The 27,298-nt window shown below is 43.5% G+C and overlaps 1 protein-coding gene across 2 annotated transcripts; it reads left to right on the top strand.

Annotated features, from left to right (window-relative positions):
- The first annotated feature begins 5,922 nt into the window (after positions 1 to 5,922).
- Positions 5,923 to 26,759, top strand: LOC308573989 (tumor necrosis factor receptor superfamily member 10B-like). Of its 2 annotated transcripts, none has more exons than XM_081171449.1 (10): positions 5,923 to 6,115; positions 14,147 to 14,270; positions 17,162 to 17,293; positions 18,250 to 18,364; positions 19,950 to 20,056; positions 20,345 to 20,440; positions 21,972 to 22,012; positions 23,308 to 23,475; positions 24,081 to 24,144; positions 26,247 to 26,759. In XM_081171449.1, the coding sequence occupies exons 1-10, from the start codon at positions 6,017 to 6,019 to the stop codon at positions 26,537 to 26,539; spliced, it is 1,239 nt and encodes a 412-aa protein (XP_081027575.1). In that variant the 5' UTR covers positions 5,923 to 6,016; the 3' UTR covers positions 26,540 to 26,759. The 2 variants fall into 2 exon arrangements, with proteins under 2 accessions (XP_081027575.1, XP_081027576.1); XM_081171450.1 differs by lacking the exon at positions 5,923 to 6,115 and adding an exon at positions 6,370 to 6,754.
- Positions 26,760 to 27,298: the final 539 nt, after the last annotated feature.

Genomic DNA, 27,298 nt, shown 5'->3' with positions numbered 1-27,298 from the left:
CGCCTGTGGTTTTTAGTGGGTCTCCGCCTCGCCGTGGCGGTCCAGACCCTAATTTCCACGGAGCGAAGATGCACCTAGTTTTTGGAGGAGGAAAGCAATAAAAAAAATATTCTGAATCCCAGAAGCCAAAACAGCAAGAGGGATTGCTGCACAACGATGTCTCTTGCTGTTCTGGCTTCAGCGATAGCTGCGCACCCTGCATTCGCTCCATAAGATGCACACACATTTCCCCTTACTTTTTAGGAGGGAAAAAGTGTGTCTTATAGTGAAAAATATGGTACATCTCTGCAGTGAAGCTCATGGGTGACCTTGGACCAGTCACCACATCCAGACATAGTGTGTTTTTATTGTGATGAAAACAAACCCAGTTTCCCCCTGGGCCAATGTGTTCTCCCCACACTTGCACTCTCCTCCTGCTGCATGGCCACAAGGATAAGATGGGGAGTTTTAATTCTGATTTGATTAAACAGAGTTCACTGCTGGATCTGAACCATACACTCTTGTTAATTGTAAACGGTGGTTTGTTGAAAACCAACCAGCTTCGTAAACAATGGTTTTAAGTTGTCAATAATATTTATTAATAATTTTATTATTTGTACCCCATCCATTTGTCTGGGTTGCCCCAGCCATTCTGGGCAACTTCCAACACATATTAAAACATAATAAAACATTAAACATTAAAAAAACTTCCCTATACTGTACAGAGCTGACTTCAGATGTTTTCTAAAGGTTGAATACTGTAGTTACTTATCTGTTTGACATCTGATGGGAAGGCAGGTGCCACTGCTGAGAAGGCTAGTTTTAAACAAGCTATTTGTTGTTTGTTGTTTAGTCGTTTAGTCATGACCAACTCTTCATGAGCCTATGGACCAGAGCACACCAGACACTCCTGTCTTCCACTGCCTCCCGCAGTTTGGTCAAACTCATGTTGGTAGCTTCAATAACACTGTCCAACCATCTCGTCCTCTGTCGTCCCCTTCTCCTTGTGCCCTCCATCTTTCCCAACATCTGGGTCTTTTCCAGGGAGTCTTCTCTTCTCATGAGGTGGCCAAAGTATTGGAGCCTCAGCTTCAGGATCTGTCCTTCCAGTGAGCACTCAGGGCTGATTTCCTTCAGAATGGAGAGGTTTGATCTTCTTGCAGTCCATGGGACACTCAAGAGTCTCCTCCAGCACCATAATTCAAAAGCATAAATTCTTCGGCGATCAGCCTTCTTTATGGTCCAGCTCTCACTTCCATACATCACTACTGGGAAAACCATAGCTTTAACAATACGGACCTTTGTCGGCAAGGTGACAAGCTATAGTAATCATTACACAGCACCACAAGCTATTCTGTGAGCATTTCCTTATGGCTGCACTGAAGGAGGAAGAGGAGTGTATGAGCCTGGAGAGAAGCTAGACACATTCCCATCTTAACAAGCAATGGTTTGTCATCATCAGTACACCTACTGAAGACTTTGAAATTCCAGCAGGCATTTTAAATGAATTCCAATTTTATGGTTTAAAATGGTTTTTATTTTATTTTATTGGTTACTTGTACAGTATTTAGAGACTACTCTAATTAAGTGGTATATAATATGGCCAGATAAATTAATAACTACATAAATGTGCTATCTTAACACAGCCACTATTTCACTATTTCACTATTTATTGTGAAACTAAACAGTGGAGGGCGGGGGAATCACTCTCTGCTTTGAGTTCCATGGAGGAATGATGGGATATAATATAATAAAGAAGCCTGAGTTTCACATACAAATAAAAAGTTTTTTGCTTGCTGCGTCCTAAAACACAAGAAATGGTTTGCTTTTGGCTGTATTTAAACATATTTCTGGGCCAGCTTTCCTTTAAGAAAACAACCATAGATGTTTTAGAAAGCTCTTGGTGATCCTTGGTTATTGATTCAAGCACCAAACAGATGTTGGTAACACAATTATATGCAACTTCCTGAAAATGCTCTTAAAATGCATGCCTGCTGCAGGGTTTTTGAGCCACCATTGCGATCTTCCTCAACCTGATGCCCTCCAGTTGTTTTGGGTATAATTCCCATCCGCTCCAGCCAACATGTGGAAGGCACCAGCTTGGGAAAGGTTGTACCACAGTAGGCCAGCCAACATAGTTCCCTCCAGATGTTTTGAGACTGAGACTCACACCATCCCTGACCATGGGCCATGCTAGCTGGGACTGATAGGAGCTGTAGAGTAGAACATCTGGAGGCCATCAGGTGGAGAAAGGCTGCTGCAATCCACAACATCTGGGGGTACCAGGTTGGCTACCCCTGCACCAGAGTTCAGTTTCATTTTTGGTTAGAGCAGCTAGCAGATTTGTCATTTTTATGGTACCTATTTATCCACAAATGTACATGTTGAGCAGGGTGGAGCGAGCTGGCATCCAGTCAGATAGTGCTAGCCTTCAAAGCAGCATCAGTTCCCCCAAAATCAAGCTACATACCTGTGGAACCACTGCCAACCTAATCTCAGCCCTGCCCATCTGCAAAAATGTCTATCAATGTAATGCTGGCTGCATTACAATTCCGAGCTGGAGTTTTGCCCAGCACAACACCGCAAGGAACACCTCAAGGAACATGTGGTCTGTTGCGGCTATTCATTTACTGGTATATAGAAATGTATGAGTCACCTCAATGTACGAGTCATGCTTAAAGTATGAAACTCAAAACATATAGGTGCAAACAAAAGATAGGCTTTTTAAAACTACTCAGATATACCATATTTTTCGCTCTATAACACGCACCCGACCATAACACGCACGTAGTTTTTAGAGGAGGAAAATCCATAGGCATGCCACCAGTAGGCATTTCCTCCATAACACGCACAGATATTTCCCCTTACTTTCTAGGAGGAAAAAAGGGAGTGTTATGGTGCAAAAAATACGGTAGTTAGTTAAAACCATAAAGGAATAAATGACAGCAACAAATAGCCTTTAGAAAATTGCATATGCTAATTTATCTGTATATAGTGGTACCCCAGGTTACATACACTTCAGGTTATATACGCTTCAGGTTACAGACTCCGTTAACCCAGAAATAGTGCTTCAGGTTAAGAACTTTGCTTCAGGTTGAGAACAGAAATTGTGCTCCAGCGGCGCGGCAGCAGCAGGAGGCCCCATTAGCTAAAGTGGTGCTTCAGGTTAAGAACAGTTTCAGGTTAAGTACGGACCTCTGGAACGAATTAAGTACTTAACCCGAGGTATCACTGTAGATGCAATTTTAGGTGGAATTTCAAAGGGGAGGGGACACAAACTCTGACTCTTGCTGTTGGGGCTTACTTTGAGGTATGGGGTGGCAACAGGATTTTCTGGGCTCTCCACCCCCCCCCCAATTTTTTATTTTCTATTATTACTAACAATTTAATTATATACCACCCTTCACCCGAAGAACACAGGTGGTTTACAGTATAAAAAGAGTGATTCACAACGTATGTTAAAGGGTACAGAAATGATCTGATAACAATGAAAGAATAACAATATAAACAATGCAAAAAAGAGAAAACATACTGGAATTAAGGCAAAACGTTACACAGACAATATATGCTTTAAATATAGAGGACACAGGTAGGAGAATGGTAAGAAAACTAGAGTAACTATCAGGGGTTAATTGACTTTCAGTTGTGTTATAATGCTAATTTCTCTTTGCAGATTTAGATCCACCAAGGGCAGATACAGTCCTATAGAAGTCCTACTAAGGCTAAATATGAAATTTAAATAAAGTTTACATTGCAGTCAGCATGCTTGGGAACATGGCCAATTATTGCTACATCTATTGAAATTTGCTACTGAAACTTTTTGTGAAGACAAAGTATTCAAAATATAAACAATAATAAACTGTAAAATAAAATTTTATTTTTCAAAATAAAACAAAACCTACTAAGTTTATTTTTGTATACTTGCACTTTATTTATATTTGACAAAATTTCTCCTACATTTTCTAATTGCAAAGACTTTGATCAGATCCTCAAAACTAATCTTACGTAACACATCTGCTTCTGTACCTGCCTTGTTGCATAATTTTTAATGTACCTCAACTGAAAAAATGAATGCTCAGCTGAGCAATTAGTGACCATTAATGTTAAAAATCTGGCAATGGAAACATTCTGTGGTGCCCCCCTTCCCTTGATGCCCTAAGCATATGCTTATTTTGCTTAATGGTTATTCCAGCCCTGGACTGGAGTGTAGCAATTAAAATCTCAATAAGAATTTTTATTTTCTTTTTGGGGGTTAGGGAATACTGGAAGCAGGAATGAGGATGAGGTTAAAGAGAACCCTGGGCCAAAATTAGTGTGATATGAAAGCTATCATGACTTTAAAATTAGTTTTCATGACTGTAAAGCAGTTTCCAATCAAACTCCCTACCACCACCAAGTTTTATTAAGCTCCACTGGGGAGAGGGGAGCATAATACAGACAATAAAGCTCCCCCCCCCGCCCCGCCCAGGAGGGTCAATAGCAGCAGGGCCAGCACTGGAGCTTAGCATCCTTGGGCATTTGCGAAGGCCCACAGCGCAGCTTGCTGCTCATCCCTAGACCCCATCCTGTCCAATCGAGGAAGCTAAGCAGAGTCAGGATCACTGGTACCTGGTTAGGAGACCACCTGGGTGCTAAATGAGGCCTGGCACTTTTTCCATACTTACCTTCACTTGCCAGTCAGGCAGGTGACAGGATACAGAGGAGAAAATGCTGGCAGCACAAAAGTCTCAGCAGCTCAAATCTGTGATGGTCCCAACACAAATGGGCTCCTACCCCGGCTGGCTATAGACTGTAACTTTAAGAGTGAATTCCTGGATTTGTTTTTGGTTTCCCCCCTCCTCTTCCCTTTCCTCTTTGTGTGTCAGTACAATTCTGTCATATCTTTTGGATTGTAGATTTGAGGCCTGGGCATGCTTTGTTCCTGGTTTTGTAACAATTACCAGAGGCATAGATCACGACTAAACAACAACAACAGATCACTTCAGCTCTGCTCAGAGTTGCAAATTAAGGTGCTACTGGACTATGTTGTTTTTGCAGCAACAGTTTAATTGATTGGAAACCATTCTTTCCCTTTTCTTTTGCTAAAAAGGCTCCCAGAGCAGCTTCCAAATCACCAGTAAAGATTCTTGTGGTATTTTTCAAAAGACTAACAAATGTGCAGCACAGTCCTAACCATGTCTACTCAGCAGTAAGTCAAATAAAACTGGGCAAGGACCACAACCTCATGATGTCCTCAGGTGCAACATGTCCCTTTGTTTTTGCCACGACAGGCTTGTGCACCTGGAGAAGTGAATTCTAGGGCTGTGCGTCTCCTTTGTGCTACTGTATCCTTTGTGACAGTCAGTCAAGACGCACGACTTTATTCAGGCCGGGCAGGGATCCTCTTGCCTGAAGGCACCCCTGTTCAAGGAAGGGTTTAATGTGTGACATTTTGATGTATTTCTAATCCTTGTTAGAAGCCGCCCAGCGTGGCTGGGGAAACCCGGCCAGATGGGCTGGGTACAAATTAATAACAACAACAACAACAACAACAACAACAACAACAACAACAACAACAACAACAATTGCCTTGTTCTGTGCTGTCCCCGCCCCCCGAATAGCGGTTGCTTTTGTGTGTGATTTCAGTTTATGACTTTAACTATGTTTTGTACTCATTTTAATTGTGATAGGTGCTATTTTGTGTGTAGGTGATATCCTGGGACCATTTGGTGAAATGGCAAGCAAAGAAAAAGAGCTAAAATGGAAATTAAGTCACTCGTTTTTGCGGCAAAAAGCCCCACGGAGTCTTTTGGCACCTTTCGGGGCGATAACGCCATCCCTCTTGAGCAGGGCGAACTAAGGAGCGTGGCGTCGGGAATCCCCTGGAGCCTTGACGCGACGTCAGGTGATGGGCGGCGCCTCGGGGCCCTTCAAGTGCGCTGGGCGCGGGCCGGGCGGGCAGTGTGTCTCGGGCTGGCGAAGGGGTGGTGCTGCGCTCGAGTTTGTCGCCGCTGTTGCTCAGACCTTTCCTTCCCGCGATCTTCTCTGCCCGCCCGGGATGTGTTCCTGTCTCTTGGAAAGCGAGCTCCACCATCGCCACAGATCTGCCATGGCAGCCAAGCGGCTTCTTGCGCTTTGGGTCATTTTGTGCGTTCTGGTGAGTAGCGAACTTCCCCGACTCCGTCGAGCTCCTCTTTGGCTTCCTTCGCGACTGCGCCAGAAGAGCTTCAGCTCTTTGCAAACTAGACCTCAAACGCGCCCTGTGGCTCTCCGGACGCTGCTTCTTACTGCAGAACAGAAGGGGCCCCCGGTTAGTGGATGAAAGGGCGTGGAAAGGCGTTCCGCGCGTGGTGCCCCACTTTCGTCTCTGACATGCCCTCGTGTCCGTGCCGAGTCGGGAAGAGGGTTGGGAAAGATTCTCGGAAGAAACCTGGCCTTGGAGGGAAAGGAGTCCGGGGGGGGGGTTTAGATATGAACCCCCCCACTTGTCTAGGGGCGGGCAGCCCCATCCCCTCTCGCGGTTTGGGGGCGCGTAATCGAGCAGTTCAGATAATCGCGCGCTTCGTAAATCCCTTTTTGCACCCAGAACATGCCCGGGCAAGTCCTGTCTGCTCGCCTCTCCATTTGGGGAGCAGGCGAGGGAAATCGGGGAATTTGCAGCGGGACTGGCCACTGTCTTTCTAGAAACAGGCGTCGGAGTGGGTTGCAGATTTGGACCGTTGGTGTGCGGGTGAAGAAAGTTTAGTGTTCACACTGGAGACTTAAATCGGTGCTTAATTTGGCATAGATGTACAGGGTGAGTCTTTAAAAAGGGGCCCAGTGGAACATGTGTCCTCCGGGCCTCTTTTAAAGGCCTGTACCTTGTCCCGCTTCTGAATTTTTGTCCCGAGTTGGTAGCATTCGCAGATACCCAAGAAAAGTGCTTTTGCGCTTCTTCGCCTCCTGCCGATATTCCGTGGGTTTACTCGAGAGGCAGGTCTCGGCGCCTTAAAGTGGGGGGTGCAGGGGGGTATTTACCGTCGAGGATTTTGCTGCTTGGTGCTGCGTTGCTTATCAGAGCTCAGCGCTTAGGTGAAAGTCCCTATTGAGAACGCGGTGGGACTTGCTCTCGAGTAGACCCGGTTAGGTCGCGCAAGAAACGTTGGGACAAAGATGGCCAAGCGCGCCAGGTAGAATGTGTTGACTGCCTTGAAAATTCACCAGTTCGGTCTTTGAATGAACAACCCCTTGGAAACCAGACCCGGTTTTTAAATAACGGATGTAAAAGGGGGAAGGAGAAGGCTGGATTCTGGAAATATTGGAAACCCCCGGAGGAAGAACTCCGGATGGGTTAAGGCCTCCCATCTTGGCCAAGCAGCTCTTCCCCTCCTATTGGGGGAGACGGCCCCCTTGCGCAGCCCAGCCGACACATACCTATTTCTGATGCAATACTTGGCAATATTCACGCACTTCTAGCCAGACTTAGTGTTGCAGCATCCCGGCTCTTGCCTATCCTAGGGACTTGCTGGGGCTTTCTCCTAGGTAAAGCAGGCATAGGCAGCATCCAGGTTTACAGTGATGTGACTTCATGGGACCGCTCCTTTTCCCACAATCTTGGTTGCCACATAATAGTTCAGTATTTTATCATTTGCTGTGCTGGCCTGGTGAGAAGCTGGCAGAAAGTTAATTCATCAACTTGCCAGCCCTAGTTAAATAACGGTGAATGAAACACTAGATTTATGGTGCATAAGTTTAGCAACAGCAAATGCCAGTGGGGTTTAATCCTGAATTTTCCTGCTGACTTGACAAAATTAAATTCTCAAATGATTTGCTTAATTTTGATTCTGAGGTGCATAAAAGGAAATTATTAACAGCCACTTATGAGCTGATGGGCCTACTTTGGTGTAAGTTTTTCAGGATGGTAGTTTTGAGTTAAGACACTTAGTTGGTCTCATGTTTCCTCATGGAAATACTGTAAAATACATTTTATAAACTTCTATATTTCTTGCTCTATTTCTGCTAAAACAGTTCTTTGAGGGAGAAGATGAAGGTTTTGTGAAGGTGGTTGGAATTAAAGATGTAGAGGCTGCATTCTAGTAATACATTTTAAAATGTGGTTTCCTTTCAAGACACTATTTGACAACTTCATAGACGGTGAATCATTGTGTTTTGGATCACATACAACATGTTTCCCCCCCATTAGGGCCTTTTAAAAGGTTAGTGTGTTTACTGCTTTGCTGTTCTGCTATTTATTTTTAAATCTAATATTGTAATCTTGAGATATTGGCATCATTTTTTAATAGTTGTAAGCTATGTGGTGCATAAATTCTAGAATTAAAAATAAAATAGACTGGTGAATAGAAGCAGTTAACTTTTCTAGTGGAAAAGTTCCAAAATGTATAGTTGGGTAGTAGCTTCATTAGTTCTAACCAAAATGTCATACAATTGTGCAAACTTTGGAGAGCTCGATAAGTCTTCATCAGGCAAGAGATTGATGCGGTTTATGTGGATGTACAGAAATTAGGCTGATTGTTACTGCGAGGACATCAACTTGCAGACTTGCTTCCAAGATGGCGATTGCACTGGGAATACTTTTCTCACAGGCATTGAGTTAAACACCTAGGATTTTGGAATTAAACAAGGATCGTTACCTATTTCTGAAAATTAGTCTAAAGGATAAGCTGACCTCATGACTGCAACATCCTTTCTAATTTTTGTATGTTTTTGTGGTTTCCTGCACCCCTTTCTACCTGCTTGGTGTGGCAACTTAATGCCTGATGAAGAGTTCTGGAAAACTCAAAGGTTGCCATAGTTCTGTGACATTTTGGTTGCTCCTAATAGACATTATCCAACTGAGTATTTTGGAGTTTTTCCTATGGACCAACAGTTACCTTTTGATGCTTATGGCCTAATGGAAACGCAGGCCTTCATATTCTGCTTAATCTGTCAGAGGCAGTGTGCCTCTGGATAAGTTTCTCAGAATCACAAGTGAAGAGAAAGTCATTGTGCTTTGGTCTTGTATGTTGACTTTCCAGATGCAGCAGGTTGGCCACTGTGAGGGATAGCTTCTGGCCTAGATGAGCCTTTGGCCAGATGCAGCAAGGCTTTTCATATAGGTGGTGTTCTTATCTACATTACTGTTGTAGGAAGAAGCTTTTATGTATGGTTGGTAGACCAGATTCTGTGGCTATTGTGGCTGTACCTAATCAGCAGGAATCGGAGGGTTAAGCTGAAATGGTTCTAGGCAGTATGGTTTGCTGCTGGTTAACTTGTTCCCCTTTCAGGTAAAAACAGTTTTGCTTTACAATGTGATGAAGTGATAATATGGTGGCTGGCATCCCAACACCAGTGAAAACCACAGTCCCCACCTTGGGAATCATTGTGCCAAGTTTGGTGAAGATACTCTGAGTGACTGCCAAACCCATAGCAAACAGATGGTTAGGCAGACAAACCACTTTTCAAAACAGACACTAGATCAAATCAAGGCAAGGTTATGACCTTCCTTTCTGAAGCCTCCACCAACCCTCTTGATAGCATCACTGTGATTTTCTCAGCACAAGACGTTTATTGTCTCATTCAAATCAGACCAATTCTTTTGTTTTTGTTTCACTGAGAAATGCACAGAATTTGGTATCACGTGCAGCTTCTTTCATTTTGAATCAAGATGCCTGTCTGAAGCATCACTTTGGTGTGACTTTGCCCATTTTGGACATAGGTTTGGCCAGCTTTTGAGATATCATCACTGAGGGTTCCTGAGGGTCTACATCAGAGTTTGGGTGCCAAGTACCATTTTGATTCAAGAATAGCAGACTGAAACATGATTTTTGGCTTGACGGATCCAAACTCACAAATTACACTACCCATTTAGGTATTTCCCAGGCAGTGCTGGGCATTCTCCATCAGGCTTTGTAGTGGAATCCTGTGCAGCATCAGAAGTAAGTTCCATCAGGACTTTGCTTTAATTCTATGAGCCGACTTTTTATGTTGCACACTCCTGGAAGTAAGCCCCATTGAACAAAGTGGGACTTAACATCTGAATAAGCATGCATAGAATTGCACTCTTGATCAGACCATGACAAAATGAAATTCTTTTAATTATGACCTTCTCAGTTATGTCCAGTTCATAAATCCTAAATGCTTTGTGGGTTTGAGCCCCACACTGGGCACAACATCCCTGCATTGCAGGGGGTTGGACTAGAGGACCTTTGTGGTCCCCTCCAACTCTACGATTCTATGTGTGCGGGGGAGGGTCCAATCTGGGCAAAGGTGCTGTCCTGGCAGTTGGGTAGCGTGGGGGGTGCAGGGGGGCCCGGCCGCATCAGGCGCAACATCTGGGGGTTAGGGTTAGGGGGCGCAAATCCACAGGTTAGGGGGCGCAAATTACTTGCCTTGCCCCGGGTGCTGACAACCCACGCTACGCCACTGTGTCCTGGGGATTGTTCTGGTTGAATATGCCTCCTGGGGATTGCTCTGCAAATCAATAATACAGCAAATAGTACAAGTTTTATATGGGAAGTTATAAATAATTGTCAGAGCTGCTTCCAGATCCTAGCTCACAGAGGATCACGCTAGCCAGCGGTCACTTTGTAAAAGTCTTTATTGAGTTACAGTTTCCATTCTCAAGCTGCCGCGTGCAGCTCTACGTCTTATGAGTTAGACCGGCGAAGCTCCGTCTGAGTCTCCGCCCCCTGTACACCAGCTTAATACCCTAGCCTTACTCCACCTTTTCCGCCTGACCGTTCTTCTCTGGGTCCCTCTGCCCCCCGTGGTCTCTTCCTTCCTGGACTCTTCTGACGCTGACCCCCCGGACCCTTCTGTCTCCTTGCGTCGGGCTTTAGGACCTGGCTCCCTTTCCGGGCTGCTTACTGCGCCACCTTCCTGTGCATTTGAACTTGGCGCGCGCTCCCAACCTTCCACTTTCCGCTTAACCGTTTCTTCGCTCCCCGATGGAGGTGTGGCCACTCCTGACTCATGCCCTCCCCCCTGCTGCGAGCTGCCAGAGCTCGATACCTGGCGCCCTTCCTCTCCACTGCGCTCTGTTGGTGACGCTGGCCCCGATTTCCAACTGCTGCCCTCTGAGCCCCCTCTGGACCCTTCTTCCTGGGGTGTCCCCCTAGGCTCCCCCCTTGCTCTGGCCACTGGCGCTCCTTTCTGTGAATCTTCTGATTCACTGGAAAGACTCGGAGATCTCGGGTCGTCGTCATCACTCATCTTTTCTTCGGCCTCCTCCCCCTCGCTCTCTGTTTCCTCCCTTGCCCTCGCCTCTGCTCCTGAACCCCTGACAATAATGAATACTATGATGAAGTAATAAAACTTAGTTTTGATAAATAAGTATTGCATGTATTTCAGTTTTTTAAATTTCTTCAGAACAGAAAAAATCCCCTGTGGCTTCAGAATTTCTGGAAATTGAATATCTAGCCTGGTCCAGTATCCTGGTGCTAATAGTGCATAAACAAGGCCTGAAGCTCTCTCCCCCCATTGTTTCCTGGGTCAGTCTGAAGATTCAGTTTATCTATCTTGTCTGTTGATAAAAGTTTTATCTGTTGATAAAAGTTAAACTGGTCTAATCTTTAGATCTGTAGGAAAGGACAGTTTCTCTCAATTCTGATGTATGTTGACTACAATTCTTTCCTTCACTACCGTCACTTTTCCTAGATATACTGCCGGTCAATTTCGTTGGATAATGCCAAGTTCTAATGTGAGGGATAGAAATAAATTCATCTATCTGTACTCTTCATACTAAGTTAATATTGCTGTTACTTATTTAAACGTTTATAAACAGTACTTCCATAGGGTTGCCATTTGGACAGAAAAGTTATTGAGCTTTTTTTTAGTTTTGGCCAAAGTTGTTGAGCAATTTTTGAGGAAAATCAGCAAAAATGACACTGCCGACGTGGTCTGCCATATGGCTGGATTTTCCCGGACATTTTTCTGCATGGCAGCCGTAAGGCAGTATGCAGACCAAAAGCACAATATTACAATTAACACTGTAAGGCTTCAAACACTTCACTAAGAGTTGGTTGGCAGAGATTTGAACGGCCTGTTTAAAATAATAGTTTTTAGAAAGTGGCTAAAAATGAGCAGGGTTAACTCCTGCCAAACATCTAACTTCAAGGAGTTCCACAGACTACTACAATTTCTTCCAACAAAGATGCTCCAGCCTCCTTGATAAAATTTGTTGCCTTTTTCTGAAGTGATGAAGAACAAAACTGGAGGGCTAGACCTGTAGCCATGATGGGGGTTGCAGGGGAGGGCCCCCTCAGAGTTTCCTCTAATTTTTAGCATTTATTTATTTTAAAGTATTTTACTTAGTGCAGTTTAAGGAAACATTGTCCAGCCAGTATTCTCCCCAATATTGCTTATTAATAAGCAATATTCTATCTGGTAGATCCAAAGTCACTGGGATAACTGGTTGGCATTTAGCACTTCTGTTTTGCATGTTCTTAAAACAGTAATAAACACCACTGAACATAGCTGGTGTCCCATTGCTGGTGTCTGAAGACATGTATACATGACATTAGCCACAATCTATATTTGTTGTGTAGTTTCTTAACAAATACTGCTATTTGATGCATTCCCCCTCAAATTGGTATCCATTCAATTTGAAAACTTAGCCACATTCAGTTAAGCTGAGGCATGGACATGAGACATGGTTGGTGCATGTGCACAGATAACAATTTTTTTGGGGGGGGTGTCGCAAGTGTGGGGAAACCAGATGGGTAATGTGCATCAGGTGAACACATCCTTCCCCCCCCTCTGGTATGTGAAGCAATGTGAAAATGCAACTTAAACCTCGCTGCATTTTAAGCCATTAAAGTGTGTACACAGACTTACTCATAGCAAGTTTGTTTAGGTTTTCAGCATTAGTCCATTTAACGGAGAGCTTTATTTTCTGTTATTTGTGCTTGTTTTCTACTTTTAAATAAGCTTCTTGGATATCTTATCTGCTGTCTGAACAAGGAGGCTGACAAGGGGGTGTGGAGTTCAATTTTGAGCAATCAGCAGCAGCTTATCAGTGTTTGAAAGAAGCAGTTCTGAAATGTGTAGACAAGGAGAGGATGATGTAATGCTTCACCCTCAGAAAATAGTTGGAGGTGGTACTTGGAGCAGCAGTGGAGAGAACACTTCTCTATTTATGCTCCTGTATTATTCTTATTTGTCTAACTAAAACATGGGTAGGCAAACTAAGGTCTGAAGTACAGTGGACCAGCTGAAAAGGTTTGCTGACCCCTGGTCTAAAATGTGGCCAGTTGGGGAGGGGTGTGGAATGATCTTGCATAATTTCTTCTACCACGAGAAGTTTGTTTTGCCCACTTGCTATGCTTTTTTAAAAAACAAAAAAACTATATGAAGATGTTATGTAGATGGTACTTAACACCTAACAAATTATCAAAAATGTGCAGGAAGGTTCCTAATAATTGCTGAAAGTGTAAACAGGTATGTGGATCTTTTTTCACATGTGGTGGACTTGCAAGAAAGTGAGGGTGTTTGGGGAAATGATACATGATGAGATAAAGATGTTTAATATGAGTATATAAAAAAATATCCAGAAGTGTTTGTTAGCCATTATAGAGTCAGAACAGGCTGAGCTCTTGGGGCTGCTTGGACAGAGAAGATTGGGATGCACCAATCAGTAGGGGAGAGAAAGGAACTGAGACGTCCCATTGATGTCTGCTTTGTTAATGAAAAGCCAGACTCTTCCCATTTGTGTGGAAAAGGTCCCAGTTTAAATTTCTGGTATCTCCAGGTAGGGATGGAAGGACTTCCTCCTGAAATCCCAGCTCTCCACTGCCGCGTAGATAGTCCTGTGCTAGATAGCCTGATGCATATAAGCAGCTCTGAGAGGAGGGGTGAGCAGAGACCAGAGCAGAAGCAGTGAAGACCTTTGCTTTCTAGTTGGGGGACATTTGTACATCTGGCACTGAGAACGGCTGGAAGATCTATGAACTCCTGTTAAAACTAGTCTGGATAGCTAAGTCTGGATGTAAGATTCATTCCTTGGGGAGGGAGCAGAAGTCTGAAACATTCCAGGCATGGCAACAATTTTTCAAAGTGTCCCCATCATCCCTCCAAAACCACAGGAGAATTGGGGTGTTAACAAGTGTGGACACCATGGCGGCATTGATCATAAACGTTGCCAGTTCAGCAGAAAGTCTTAGGACAGAGGCAGTCTAAGGTAACTCCTGTCCCCTCTTGTCTTTGCTATCAGCTTGAAGCCAAGGCAACAAGCCTTGGTGCAACCCAGAACCCAGAAGACGCCGTATCTGTGGCCTTGAAACAGAACGATGAGTTCTATGAACACAAAGGGCGTATTTGTAAGAAATGCCCTGCAGGTACTGTATCCTCAAATTGATCTGACTCAGTCTGCCCTGCATGCCTGCCTACTTGGCTCCATTTGGGTTTTTGCCCTCTGATCTTGGTGACTCTGAAAAGCATTAACCAGAGTAACTGATGAATAGCTGTGTAAGAAGGAGTTTTCATATAGTATATACAAGCAAAAATACTGATTGTTTTAACTAGCTTTTAGAAATGCATAAGGCTTCGGAGCACCTGACGTTGCTGAAGCTGAGCAGGTGTGGTCCTGTTATACCTGCCAGGAGGTCCATGTAACAGCAGGTTAGAACTTGGAAATAGCCCAGCTTCTTAATCCGGAAGGAAAACCATGTCTAGGAGTCCTGGAATCCACATTTAGCTATAAGTGAGGACTGGAAAAAATAGGTCTACTTGAGAGAAAAATGCTGCCGCCGAATTCAGCCTACTCTAGTTAAGGAAGTGACTTGGAGGTTCTTGATCCTCCTTCTGGTTCAAAAAATAAAATACATTCTGTGACCAAAAAATAATCTTCAATCTCATTCTGCTCTTGCTTCTGAGTGAGGCTAGTCTGGTAAGTCACGTCAGATATTCCTCCTTCACTAGAGTGTCTGCTTCCAGTATAACAGAATTTTAAAAAGAGCACAAATACCACAAAGAACTTGCCACTATTTTCCCTGCATCCTCCATTCCTGATTTTCAGGGAAATGGCCTCAGGTGATGCGCCACCTAGCAAACCGAAGCCAGTTTAGGTCTGGTCAGGGTGGGAACCCAGTGTACCTGCTTCTTATGTACTTTGCCTTTGGTTCCATCAGGAAGTAAATGTTTCTGTGACAGAAGGTTCAGACAAAGCAGAGTTTGTTGGTGCAGCGCAGGCAGAATCCCACCTGAGGGATGTAGCTCTGGGCTGAGCTGGAGCTTCACTCAAGCAGGTGGAACTGGATAGCAGTATAAACTCTGTGTGAAGGAAATATTTAGAGCCAGAGAAGGCAGTCTCTGAGCTGGGGGTTAGATTGAAAGACAGTGGTTATTTCTTTCGAAGGTATACAGACACAGGAGAACTGGGAAGCTGAATTTTGGGAGAGGAGAAGCGGAGTTGTGAAGGAATTCTCCACTTAAATCCCAATTCAATAGGAAGGAGAGAGATCTCCTAGTGAGAGGAGACTAATCCGAAACCAGTTAGAAAGGGAGCATGTGCTGCTCCCCTGCTCTGATAGACTAACAGAGGAGCCTCAGGTGTGAGATTTCCAAAGGCTGGGAAACGGAAAGACAACGGGACAAAGTGCCAGCCTGTTTCAGGACCCTCAAGTTACTGGAAGCCTCAGCTCTCTAAGACTTGGGGCAAGTTTAAGTAACTGAAGAAAATCGAAGCTGTAAATGTACCATCTGATTGAGAAGCCTGTGGCATCTACACAGGCAGAGAGAAAGATTCTTGGAAGACTTCCAATTCTGAAATATTTCTGTTTACCATTCTCATCGTGAAATAAATCCTTTTTCTGTTTAACTTCCCAGAGTTTCTAAGTGACAGTTTACTTTTTCGAAAAAGCCAGAAAAAGGGGAGGGGGGGAGCACACTACAGTGGTGGTGGCGGCAGTGGGATCTGAAACTAAAACTCACAACTAAGTACAGTAGTCCCACAAGTAAAATACAACGATACAATAAAGTATTTTATATTTTTGTGAAGGAATAGAGGAAAATTACTGGCAGAAAATGGCACTCCCTTATAAAACTCAAGAGTCACGAACAGAGCAAAATCAGAAGGAGTGACTTCTGAGGGAAGTTCTAGTCAGTAGTTAGAATTTATGAAAATAAGACTTGAGATGGCCAAAATAGAAGTAGAAAAGGGAAAAGAGAGGCTTCAAGCAGAACAGCAGATTCAGTTAGCCAAAATACAGTCAGAGAAAGAAACAGAAATATATAAAAATATAAAAGAAATACAGCTAAGAGCATATTTACCAAGTCCACAGAGAAGTGAGGAAATTGCCTCAGTGAAACAAAAGAAATTTCCATGTTATAAAAAGGGGGGTGATGTGGAGACTTTATTTAGTTTTGAGAGAACTTGTAATGATTTAAAGGTTCCAGATGAAGCCAGAATAACATATTTGCACCCAGAGATTTGTGGAATTCTCCTTGAGGTTTGCTCAGAAATGAGGGATGAAGAAACCTCAGGTTATTTGCTCTTTGAGAAAAGGGCGAGCGCCCATGTTGGGCTTACTGCTGAATAGTGCAGAAAAACTTCTAAAGAGATTAAAAGAAAACCTGGTGAAACTTTTGCCCAATTGACTCGCTGTCTAGATAGAGCCTTGAATAGATGAAGGAAGTAAAGTTCAGAAATTTGAAGAACTGAAACAATTGATAGGCTTGGAGCAGTTTGATGACCGTGCTCCCTCAAAGTGTAGTTGGTTTTTGAGGGATAAAAAGCTGTGGAGAAAGCCGCCAGTTTACTTGATGAGATAGAAGGGGATATTGGAGGGTCGCCATTCCCACCCGCCTTCAAGAAAAGGAAAGTTTGGGGCCCCTCAGTGAAGTCACGTGCTCACAAATTATGTGTACTACATTAGTAGTAGTAGTTAGCAATATTTACTGGTAGTTTCTTGTTACCAAGGTCTTCAAGCAACTTACATTTGAAGCTATAAATACAATATACGGTTGTATAAAAGTTTCCTGCGTTGCAGGGCTGGACTAGATGATCCCTGGGATTCCTTCCAACCCTACAACTCTAAGATTCAGTTCTGTGAACATTCTCACCACACAAACACCGATGCACACAATCAAAAACACACAGAGCCCAGTGTGCGTTGGTTGTATTCCCAGAGACTGAGTTTTCTTACAGGAAGAGTCAATGAGCAGTTCCTGGCCTGTGAGACAGTTTCTATGCTCTTTTTCTAATACACTTCTTTCTTTTCTTTTGCAGGTCATTCTGTCTTCCAACACTGCAAGAGTTCAGGAACTGAAGGGGTTTGCCACCCCTGTGAAAATAATAGATTTTCCAAATACTTGAATGATTTTGAAAGGTGCCTCCCCTGCACAGAGTGCAGACCTCTAGGTACTGAGGGGGGGGCAGCTTGGGGGCTCTTTTGGCCTAGAGGCAGAGCACAGCCTTGCATTGCAATGTTCACAGCTGAACCAATGGTTATGAGCTGCACATGAGAGCGAAAGGATTTTCTCTGCATTATTAACTACATTATTAACTATCAACATTGCCTGCTGGTCTGTATAAATTCCATCCATTCCTTTTAGAAATAAACTTCCAAAATTCATCATCTCCATAGTTTTTTCCATAAAGGCCCATGACAACGCTGTCAAAGGCCTTCTCTGCATCCACAAACATCAAGGCTGCTTGCTTTTCATTCCTCACCTCCAGATATTCTATCAGTTACATTTCTTATATTATCCTTCATCTGTCAGCCAGGAAGAAAGCGAGATTGATCTTGATGAATTAACTCTTTTAACACCAGTTTCAAACAATGTGCCATTATATTGGCAAATAATTTATAATCATTATTAAGCAGAGAAATCTGCCTATAATTTTTAACTAAGAGCAGGCTTGTGTCTTGTTTTGGAAATAATGTTATATATACTTCTTTCCATGAATCTGGTATTTTTCCTGTATTTAATATTTTATTCATTACATCCTTCAGCGGTTGTATCAAAAAGTCTTGTTAATTTTTTATAATACTTTGCTGATAAACCATCTTCCCCTTAATAATTTATTACAATTCCAGAGCAGATTTCTGAGATCCACCAGATACTTCCCACATGTTTTCAAGGTTCTTCACAGTAATAATGCCTGCTAGAAGCTTGTTTTTCTTTTTCTTTTATGAAAGCTGAGTGTGTTTTTGTTATTACTGAAAAATCATCTCACTTCATGCATAGCTCCACTTGCATCAAAGCAACTACTATGATGCTGTAATCAATCTGGCACATTTCACCAATTCTCCCAGGATTCCTTGTTCTGGAGAAAAGGGTGATCCACTTACATGAGTTCCATTGTCTTTCCAGATGAGGTGGTGCTACAGCCGTGCACCACAACCAGTGATACCCAGTGTGCTTGTAAGAGCGGCACCTTCTGCTCCCCTAGCCTTCCATGTGAAACATGCCATACATGCACAACCAGGTAAAGACATTAAGATAAGCAAATGGAACCCGGTTACTCTTGCCACAACCTGATTATCAGCTTGTGGCAACACAAGGGCCGACTTTTTTACTGCTGGTACCAGTATTGTAGAATGACCTCCCTGCTGAAATATGGAAGACCCTATCAGTATTGGCATCCTGTCTCTTGGCTCTTGGCAGCATGCCTGTTCAGGCAAGGATTTGCTTGAACTTTTTTTTAATTGTTACATTTTTAACTGGCTAGTTTTATTGTATTTTTAAATTGTGAATGTTTTAATACTTTGAGAGAATTGTTTTCTTATGGACTTTAATTGTATGGATTTTATACTCGTAAACTGCATGGGACCCATTTTGTCATATAAATTATTTCATAGAAATGCCTCCTAACCCTAAAACAAAGCTTAGGCTGCCATCCTGTACTCACTTCCCTGGGAGTAAGCTCCTTTAAACACAGATAGGCTTACTTCTAAGCAGACATGTATGCAACAGTACTATAAGATTTTATTTGTCATGAAAGCACAGAGGCTGGGGAGACTAATGAAGACCTTTGTGAGCATGATGGTACCTAAGACTGTCTCTTCAGGATGCAGGCTAGAAGTTACCTGCTTGAATCCTTTCCTTACTCCCACGTTGGGGGGGCGGGTGGGGAGGGGTCCCTTTTATATTGAAACCTAGCCTTTCAAGATGAAGGCATGACTATAATTATATAATACTATATAATACTATCACAGGGCATTATATATTGAAGATGATTCCAAACCTATAGACTACCTCATCCACATTTTGAAATAATGCAGTCCTGAGAGAGCTAAACGATGTCTGAAGGCAGATTATTATTTATTAAGTATTTACTACATATTTTTATGGACGCGGGTGGCGCTGTGGGTTAAACCACAGAGCCTAGGGCTTGCCGATCAGAAGGTTGGCAGTTCGAATCCCTGCGACAGGGTGAGCTCCCGTTGCTCTGTCCCAGCTCCTGCCAACCTAGCAGTTCGAAAGCACATCAAAGTGCAAGTAGGTAAATAGGTACTGCTCTGGCGGGAAGGTAAATGGCATTTCTGTGCGCTGCTCTGGTTAGCCAGAAGCGGCTTGGTCATGCTGGTCACATGACCTGGAAGCTGTACGCCGGCTACCTTGGCCAGTAAAGCGAGATGAGCACTGCAACCCCAGAATTGGTCACGACTGGACCTAATGGTCAGGGGTCCCTTTACCTTTACCTTTACCTTACATTTATTTATATCCTATCCTCTTTCCCTAAATTGTCCAGGGTGACATAGATTAGGTACACCTTCCTAAATATGCATCCCCTACAGGGCTAAAATTGAGCTGCCCATCACCAGGCAGCAGGGTGCAAAAAGTAGAACTATCATAACAGCAAAGGACAACCTTATTGCAAGATTCAAAAGTCCAGTGACTGTTTCAGTTTGATTCTTTGTTGCTGCATGAAAACATCCCTAATTTGTCCACCCACATGCTTATTTTGAAACTGTTTCCATCTCTAAGGGAAGCACCTGAAATTCCAGCTTCCTTTAAGTCAAGAAAATGTTTAGTTCCATCTACATTGGTTTTCTTCTTTTGCCTGGCAGGTGTCCTGATGGAGAAAGGATGGTTCAGCCTTGTACCCCTGAAAGTGACATGCAGTGCGCGAAGGCCCCAGGTCCTGCTGATGCAACCTCTCAAACTCCTGCAGCAGGTAAGACCAGTAGATTCTCTATGTGTGTGCGGAGTTAATGCAGTAGGCAGTATTCTGTTTAGGATTTTCAAACAGAACAAGAGGAACTTGCAACCAAACTTTAGTGTAGAATATTGTTCAGGTTTCCAGGCAGCCCTTTCCCATTCCATATCTTCCCCACTAGCTTTCTGCCTGTTTCCTCCCACTGAGTGTATATAGTCCTTGTTTCAGCTGTTTTGGGTTTCCCACATAAAATCCAAATTATCACTTTGTATATGTAACGGAACTTGCTGTTTTTCTTTTCTTGAGGTTCCAGTGGACATATACTTTTGATTTTGGGTATTCTGGCTTGTGTCGCTCTGGTTGTTGCTGTTGCTGTTGGAATTTGCAAGTGCCGTACTAAAGGTAAGAAATCTTTCTGGCCTCCTTTATGAGTGAGGTTGCAAATGGTCATGGAAAGCATGGAAAGACCAGGGTATTGCATATTGTGCTCCTAAATGGGGATTTTGTGGCCATCCATCCAGATGGCCAACATGGTCCACATCTGCTTAACTTCAGTATCCTACAGAATCCTTTTTCTGTGTCCTAAGATGAGGGCTTCCAAGTCTCCTCTAAACTGAAAAGAACTAGAATTCTTCACCTAGTCAATCTGAATTAAATCCATACCTGCCTAATTCTACAGGTTTTGCCCCCCACCCCATTAATTTGCTTTTCTAGACATGCAATGGAGAGAAGGGACAATAAAGCCTGCCCTGCCAACAACTGAAAATCATACCCAGCCATTGCTTGGGTGCATGAGATTTCTGCACACATAGCTGGGGGGGAGGGTGGATTCTGTTGCATCAAAGTCGAGATTATCCACATGCTGATAATACTATTTCTGTTGGAGTTATGAATAGCTCAGAATCCACTAATGTGGATCAAAGGAACAAAAGTTGCCATGGAAACGACAAATTGATCTTGCATTTATGGAATTCACCTTTTTTATCTTGAGGGTCAATAACAGTTGTTGATGCCAGTATTATGTTACTGTCTCCCTGTTCTCTTCTAGGCCCAATTTAAGTTGCTCATATGATTTACACACCTTATTTTCTGCTCCCCCACCCACCCATTTGTGTCCCACCACAATCCCCAGGACCTCATTCCACCTTTATCTTATTGATATCACTGCGGCATCAGGTTTGGTGATCATGGCACAAAGAAGGTTTTTTGGTGGCTAACTGCAAGATCTTCAACTTGGAACCTGGTCACCTTAGTGTTAATTGCCACCTTTCTCAATGTTGCTGGCAGACAATACTCATCCTATGCCCATGTATTTGGGAAGTATTTGGATATTCCTGACTTGCTCAGGTGAAACAGAGGGCAAGAGATCAAGTCTTTTCTCCACACCCTGATGACAGTGGTGATGGACAGACTACAATAACCATTTGCCCCAGCTAACATGGCCATTGGTGAGGAAGAATGGGAGCTGTAACCCAACAAACACTTGAAAGGCATGAGTTTGGGTAGGATTTATTTGCAGTAATAATCCCCCTGCCAAGGGAGAAATGTGAAGTTGTGCTTATTGTGGTGGTCATTGACAGAAGTGCAAAGCCTGCCTGCCCTTGACTCTTTTGCCATCAGCAGTTCCAGGGCAGCCAGGAAGTGGCCAGGGACTGGCTTCTCACCACTGCCTCACTGATTAACATGCTTCCCCCATTGTGTGTGGTGTAGGGAATCAGGAGGTCTGGCCACTGTGGTCCTGGGTTTTCCCTTTTGAAATGTGAGGCCTGAAGCTGATGGGGAAACGTCTGGTCTTGGCTAGTCATTTTAATGGATGAACGTCGGGGCAAACCAAGGTCGGGTCAGGACCCTACAGATGGAAGCTTGCTAAAATATTAAGCAGTACATAAATGCTTCTAAATAAATAGTAATGGCATCCTATTTTCTCTTACAGACAGCAGAAAAGGATCTGTAACAAGTGTGTGGGACTCCAAGGTGAGGCCTGCTTCCTTCTTTAGAGAGGGTAAAATCATTAGGGATAAGTGGATTTTTTATTTTATTTTTTGGTTGCAAGATTATGACATCTTTAAAAAGTTACATGGGAAACTGTTTTTATACCAAGTTTAGACCTCTGTTCTGCCTAGCTCAGTATTGTGTACACTGACTGGCAGCCCTCTCTAGGGTATCGGGGTGGGATCTTCCTGGAGATATCTGGGTGTTGAACTTGGGACCTTTGGCATACAAACCAAGTCCCCTACCATAGAGCTATGCCCCTTCCCCTATTTCACAATATTAGTTATAACATTGTGACTTCACTATTGCATTACTGCACAAAAATATCAGGATTCCTTTCTCAGTTGGAAGGCCTTGTTTTTATTTTTTACTATTACTTCATTTTCAAAGAGGCAGAACAGGGAACCTAAGTCCCACTTCTAGCTCACAAAATTCCAGAAAGATTTCCTCCCACAGAATATAGTGGGTTGCATAATTTTGTTTTTAACTCATTAAATCTATTCAGTATAGCAGAATGTCAAAATCTGGGTGTGAATCCCTCCTCTCCAAATTGGATATCCAGACTAAATGGTCATGTGTAAATTTAGTGACATTTCTTTGTGTATTGTAGAAATAGCACTTTGTTTTCTATCAAGTTGGAGTGCCTCATTCCTCAACACATAACTTGCTTTTTTAGAAGGGAGCATTCATATTCACAGCAGTCCTCCTTGTAAAATTATTTATTTGTTTATTGAAAATATATACTGGTACTGCCCTATACCTGCAGGTCTCAGGGCAGTTCATATTTTGAATCCATAGAAAAGACATGTACTGGAACAAGAATTTTCCCTTAAATCAAGGGTGATAAATCTGTGGCCCTTCAGTTGTGACTGAACTCCCAATTCCCGTCAGCCCTGGCCAACATGGCCCATGGGGATAGATTAGACTGAAAGCCTATGCAAACACACCGTATTTTTCGCTCTATAACACGCAGCCGACCATAACACGCACGCAGTTTTTAGAGGAGGAAAATCTGTAGGCATGCCACCCGTAGGCATTCCCTCCATAACACGCACAGACATTTCCCCTTACTTTTTAGGAGGAAAAAAGTGAGTGTTATGTTGCAAAAAATACGGTAATCAATAATAAATTTCATTTAACTTGGTGGGACAGGATTCTGATAGATATGACTTGTAAAGGTGGTAGGTTAGGTATATTTTTTTAAAAAGGCAAAATCTACCCATGCACAGGGAAGTAACATTTTGGTGGGCTAAAATTGCATTGCGTTTTATTGCAAGATTTTCCGAGGACTGCGGCGAAAGTGTACTCGTAGACCACAGGAAGTAGAGGTCTTGTGGGATGTACAGGTTAACCAGAGGATCCAATCGTCTTCACTTGAACATGTCAATTCCAATGCAAGAGGGTCTGAAACCACACCTCTGCAAACATCTGGCTCTTCAGAGGAGGTAAACAGGATGAAAAAGCACAAGGTATTGCCTGTTAGCCAAGTCACATAAATAACTCAAAGTTCAGAGAGAAGACAAATCTGGTAACACTTTATTGAGGAAAGATGAACAAAAACGGTATAATTTGAGGAGAAAGGAACAGAGGTATTTCTTATTTCAGGCCTTGTACAGAGCAGAGACATTCAACCCAACTTACACTCTCAGAACTAATCAGCCAATCAGTGCATGTGCTACCTCAGCAAGCATCTTGCCACTCTACTTGGTTGCGAAGCAAACCCCCCCCCCCAGCTTGCTTACTTACTGATAACAGAATTAACCCTGAAGTTGTACCCAGAATGATCTCTGCTATTGCACTTCTAGCATTACCTGTCTAAAGCTCCTTGGAACAAAGGAGGCTGGTGCACAGTGCTAATTCAGAGTGCAAAGAGGCTAGTGGATATCTCTTGCCCATCAGCCAGCAGCTGAACAGAATATTCTCTATCTAAAGCTTGTTTCATTTTAGAGATAGAAAGCAACTTTACCTTGAGCTGGAATATCCTTTCAGTACTCTTCCATCATTCATTTTAGTAATACATGTGGTTTGTTTCTGTTCTGACCCGTTGCAGGTTCAGGTCTCTACAGAGCAGAGAAGGAATCTGGTTCCTGCAAATGGGAAGGATCAAATGACTGGTAAATGTCCTTACATTCTTAGCCTGCACAGTCATTTAAAATATATTGCTAAATCAGGGGTCTCCAAGCTTTTTTGGACCAATAGGCACATTCAGACCCCCTGAAGTTAATGGACCTAACTCAATCAGGTTCATTAATTTCATTGAGTCTACTCTGAGTAAAATATGGTTGAATACCACCCTAAATCTAACTTCCTTAGTTCAGATAGCATTTTCAGAAAGAAATATGAGTGCTTGAATAACTGGGAATAGTGGGAACCAGTGCTGCTGATTTACCTTATGCCAAGTTCCCTCCTTGCACTCGGCTCTCACCTGTGGCTCCTAGAAGCTGTCAGCATGCGGCAGCTGCCACCCCCTGGGAACGACCTCGACTGGCTGGCTAAACCAGGTGAGGGTAGCTGCTGGGTCTCAAACCTTCTGTGAGTTAGGAACGTCCCCTGCATGTGAAGACAGGCTCCAGCGGATGGAGCAGACGAGACCAATAGTGGGCCCAACAGTCAAGAAGGCGGTTTCTGCTGTAGAGGGAAGTGAAGGGCAGATGGGGCTTGTCAATCTAGGAAGGTAGTCCATTTAGGAGAAGGAAAATTCTGATCCTAAACCTCTGCTGCCTTGTGGGAGATCTTGGGGAGAAGAAAAGGCTAAGCATTAAACCCTACAAAATCCAGAGTGGAGTCCCTAAGGCAGTTGGATGGCGCCTTGTATGTCTCCTTCCAGCCAAGCTGCTGCCAAATGTCTTCCTCTGCTTTCCTTTGGACCACATTAGCAAGGCCCAGAAGGTCTTGTCTTCTGGGCAGCCCAGGACTTCCATACAAATGGCCCAGGCTTGTGCCCCTGGGAGGTCACTTTGGTGCTGCTAACAGTGGTTTGACTTCACCCCTGGAGGTGCAGTCCATTGTCTCTCAAGGTAGATGGATGCCAACAACAGCTGTCTCAAACCATTGATCAGTAACAGCCTGCATGGTATCTTCCACATGTCGGTGGACTACAGCTCCCTTCATCTCTGCCCATTGGCAATACTAGCTAGGGCTGATGAGGGCTGGAGTTCAACAACATCTAGAGGGCACCATGTTGGCAACCCCTGAACTACAGCAGCCAGCAGCATCTCTCCAGAGATCCAGGCACTTCCATCACAGCCCTACCTGAGGGTGCCAGGGACTAAACCTGAGAACATCTGCATGCAAAACACATGCTTCACCAGGCAGCTACAGCCCTTTCCATAGACAGAGAATAACTGGCACAAGATCCCAGGGACAGAGAACAACATCTAAATGGTTATTTGTCAGTTTGGCATAGAATTGATTCTGCCGTGTCAGGCTATAAATAGAAATTAAGCATCCAGGAATGTTAGGAGTTTAAACAAAGACCTAAAGTAGCTGAATGAGACCATACAGTTCCCCAATTTTTGAAAATAAGACAAGGGATTGGGGATTGGGTTACAAGTTTGTACCCCCAAAACACACACACATTTACGTGTGTTGGTATACCGCAGAATCACTAGAACACCATAAATGCTTGGCAGAACTAACATTTTCAGCATGTGGCAAGATATCAGGACTTTGGCCGCTTACATGATTTTAATTGTTTCAGGCTAGTGGTGCCACTATACTGGGGCAAGAAAAGTGTGCAGGACATTGTATGCAGTGAATTTTCTTTTGCATCCAATCTTTTGGACCTTAATTTGGAGGGTATTTAAGTGCGTATGTGGCCCTCTCTTCTGCTCATCATGTGGGTTCAGTTGGATCTGTGTGTGTGTGTGCGTGCGCGCGCATGCACGCATGCATGCGCACAATAAAGTTGTTTGTAGTTTACTCCTTTTATCATTATTCTAATGTCCCCCCCATAAGGTGCATTGAGTCGCTTTTGACTAATAAGTGATGGTGATGATGCTAGATTCCAGTTCATCTTCTGAAATTCACAAGTCATTACATGCACATTTCCAATTTACCTTCCCAGAACTAATAAGGGTTAAGCAACTTGTGCTTTTATTTCATTGTTACCTTAAAGGAGAAGCCCACAGGGAAACTGAGCTTGGTGCCATAGCATTCTGTCTTTTGTCTCACTCCTACAGACACAAAGCTCCTAATTTTTCTCCTTTCCTTCCAGCTTTGCGCCTGTCTTTCGACATCTTTATTAAAGAGGTTCCCTTGAGGGACTGGAAGAGATTCATGAGGGCCCTTGGGTTGCTGGATAACGATATGGATGCTATTGCTTTGATGCATGTCGGAGATATGAAAGAGCAGCAGTTCCAGATGCTACGGACCTGGCACGACATGAACGGGAAGGGGGCGTCTTTGGGCTCTTTGCTGGAGGCGCTCTGTAACATGGACCTCAAAGGCATTGAGGATAAAATAAGAGCTGCCCTGATTACCCAGGGCCTGTATGTCCTTGAAGAGTGACTTTGATAGTCATGCGAAGCTTCCTCCTTGCAAGCTGTTCTTGTGAAGCCTCTCTAAAAACAGTTGGCTTAGGGTTTTCAGCCTGGAGGAGAGTGTTATTCTTCTTTAAAGCTATATACAGTTTACTTGTGAAAAGACTCTGGGTGGGAGTTGATCATGGTGTGGATTTGCCAAGCGTGCCTTCCTCTTAGCACGTTTCTCCCTTGTGTCCTGAGTTCAAGTGGCTGTTCTCCAACTGGAGCACTCGCAGGCCAGTGTTTCCCAGTTGTCAGTGTTTATACTACATTTTTTAGATTTGCCTTGAGACAGTCTTTAAACCTCTTTGGTTGACCACCAGCATTACGCTTCCCATTTTTAAGTTCGGAATAGAGTAGTTGCTTTGGAAGATGATCAGGCATCTGCACAACATGAGCAGTCCAACAAAGCTGATGTTGAAGAATCATTGCTTTGATACTCATGATCTTCTTCCAGTACACTGATATTGGTTCGCCTGTCTTCCCAAGTGATGTGTAAAAATTTTCGGAGATACCGTCGATGGAACCTTTTGAGGAGTCGGAGATGGCGTTTATAAGTGGTCCATGTTTCACAAGCATACAGTAAAGTTGGAAGTACAATAGCTTTGTAAACAGGCATTTTGGTTTTCCTGCAAATGTCAAACACTCTGCACTTCAGTTGGGAGAAAGCCACATTCATAGAGCTCAGGCAATGCTGGATTTCTGCATCAATGTTGGCCCTTGTGGAAAGATAACTGCCTAGGTG

This window comes from Podarcis bocagei (genome assembly GCF_964188305.1).
Source record: "Podarcis bocagei genome assembly, chromosome: 15".
In the NCBI taxonomy this organism is placed as follows: domain Eukaryota; kingdom Metazoa; phylum Chordata; class Lepidosauria; order Squamata; family Lacertidae; genus Podarcis; species Podarcis bocagei.
Note: the sequence above shows the minus strand (reverse complement) of the source record. Positions and strands in the feature narration are given on the sequence as shown.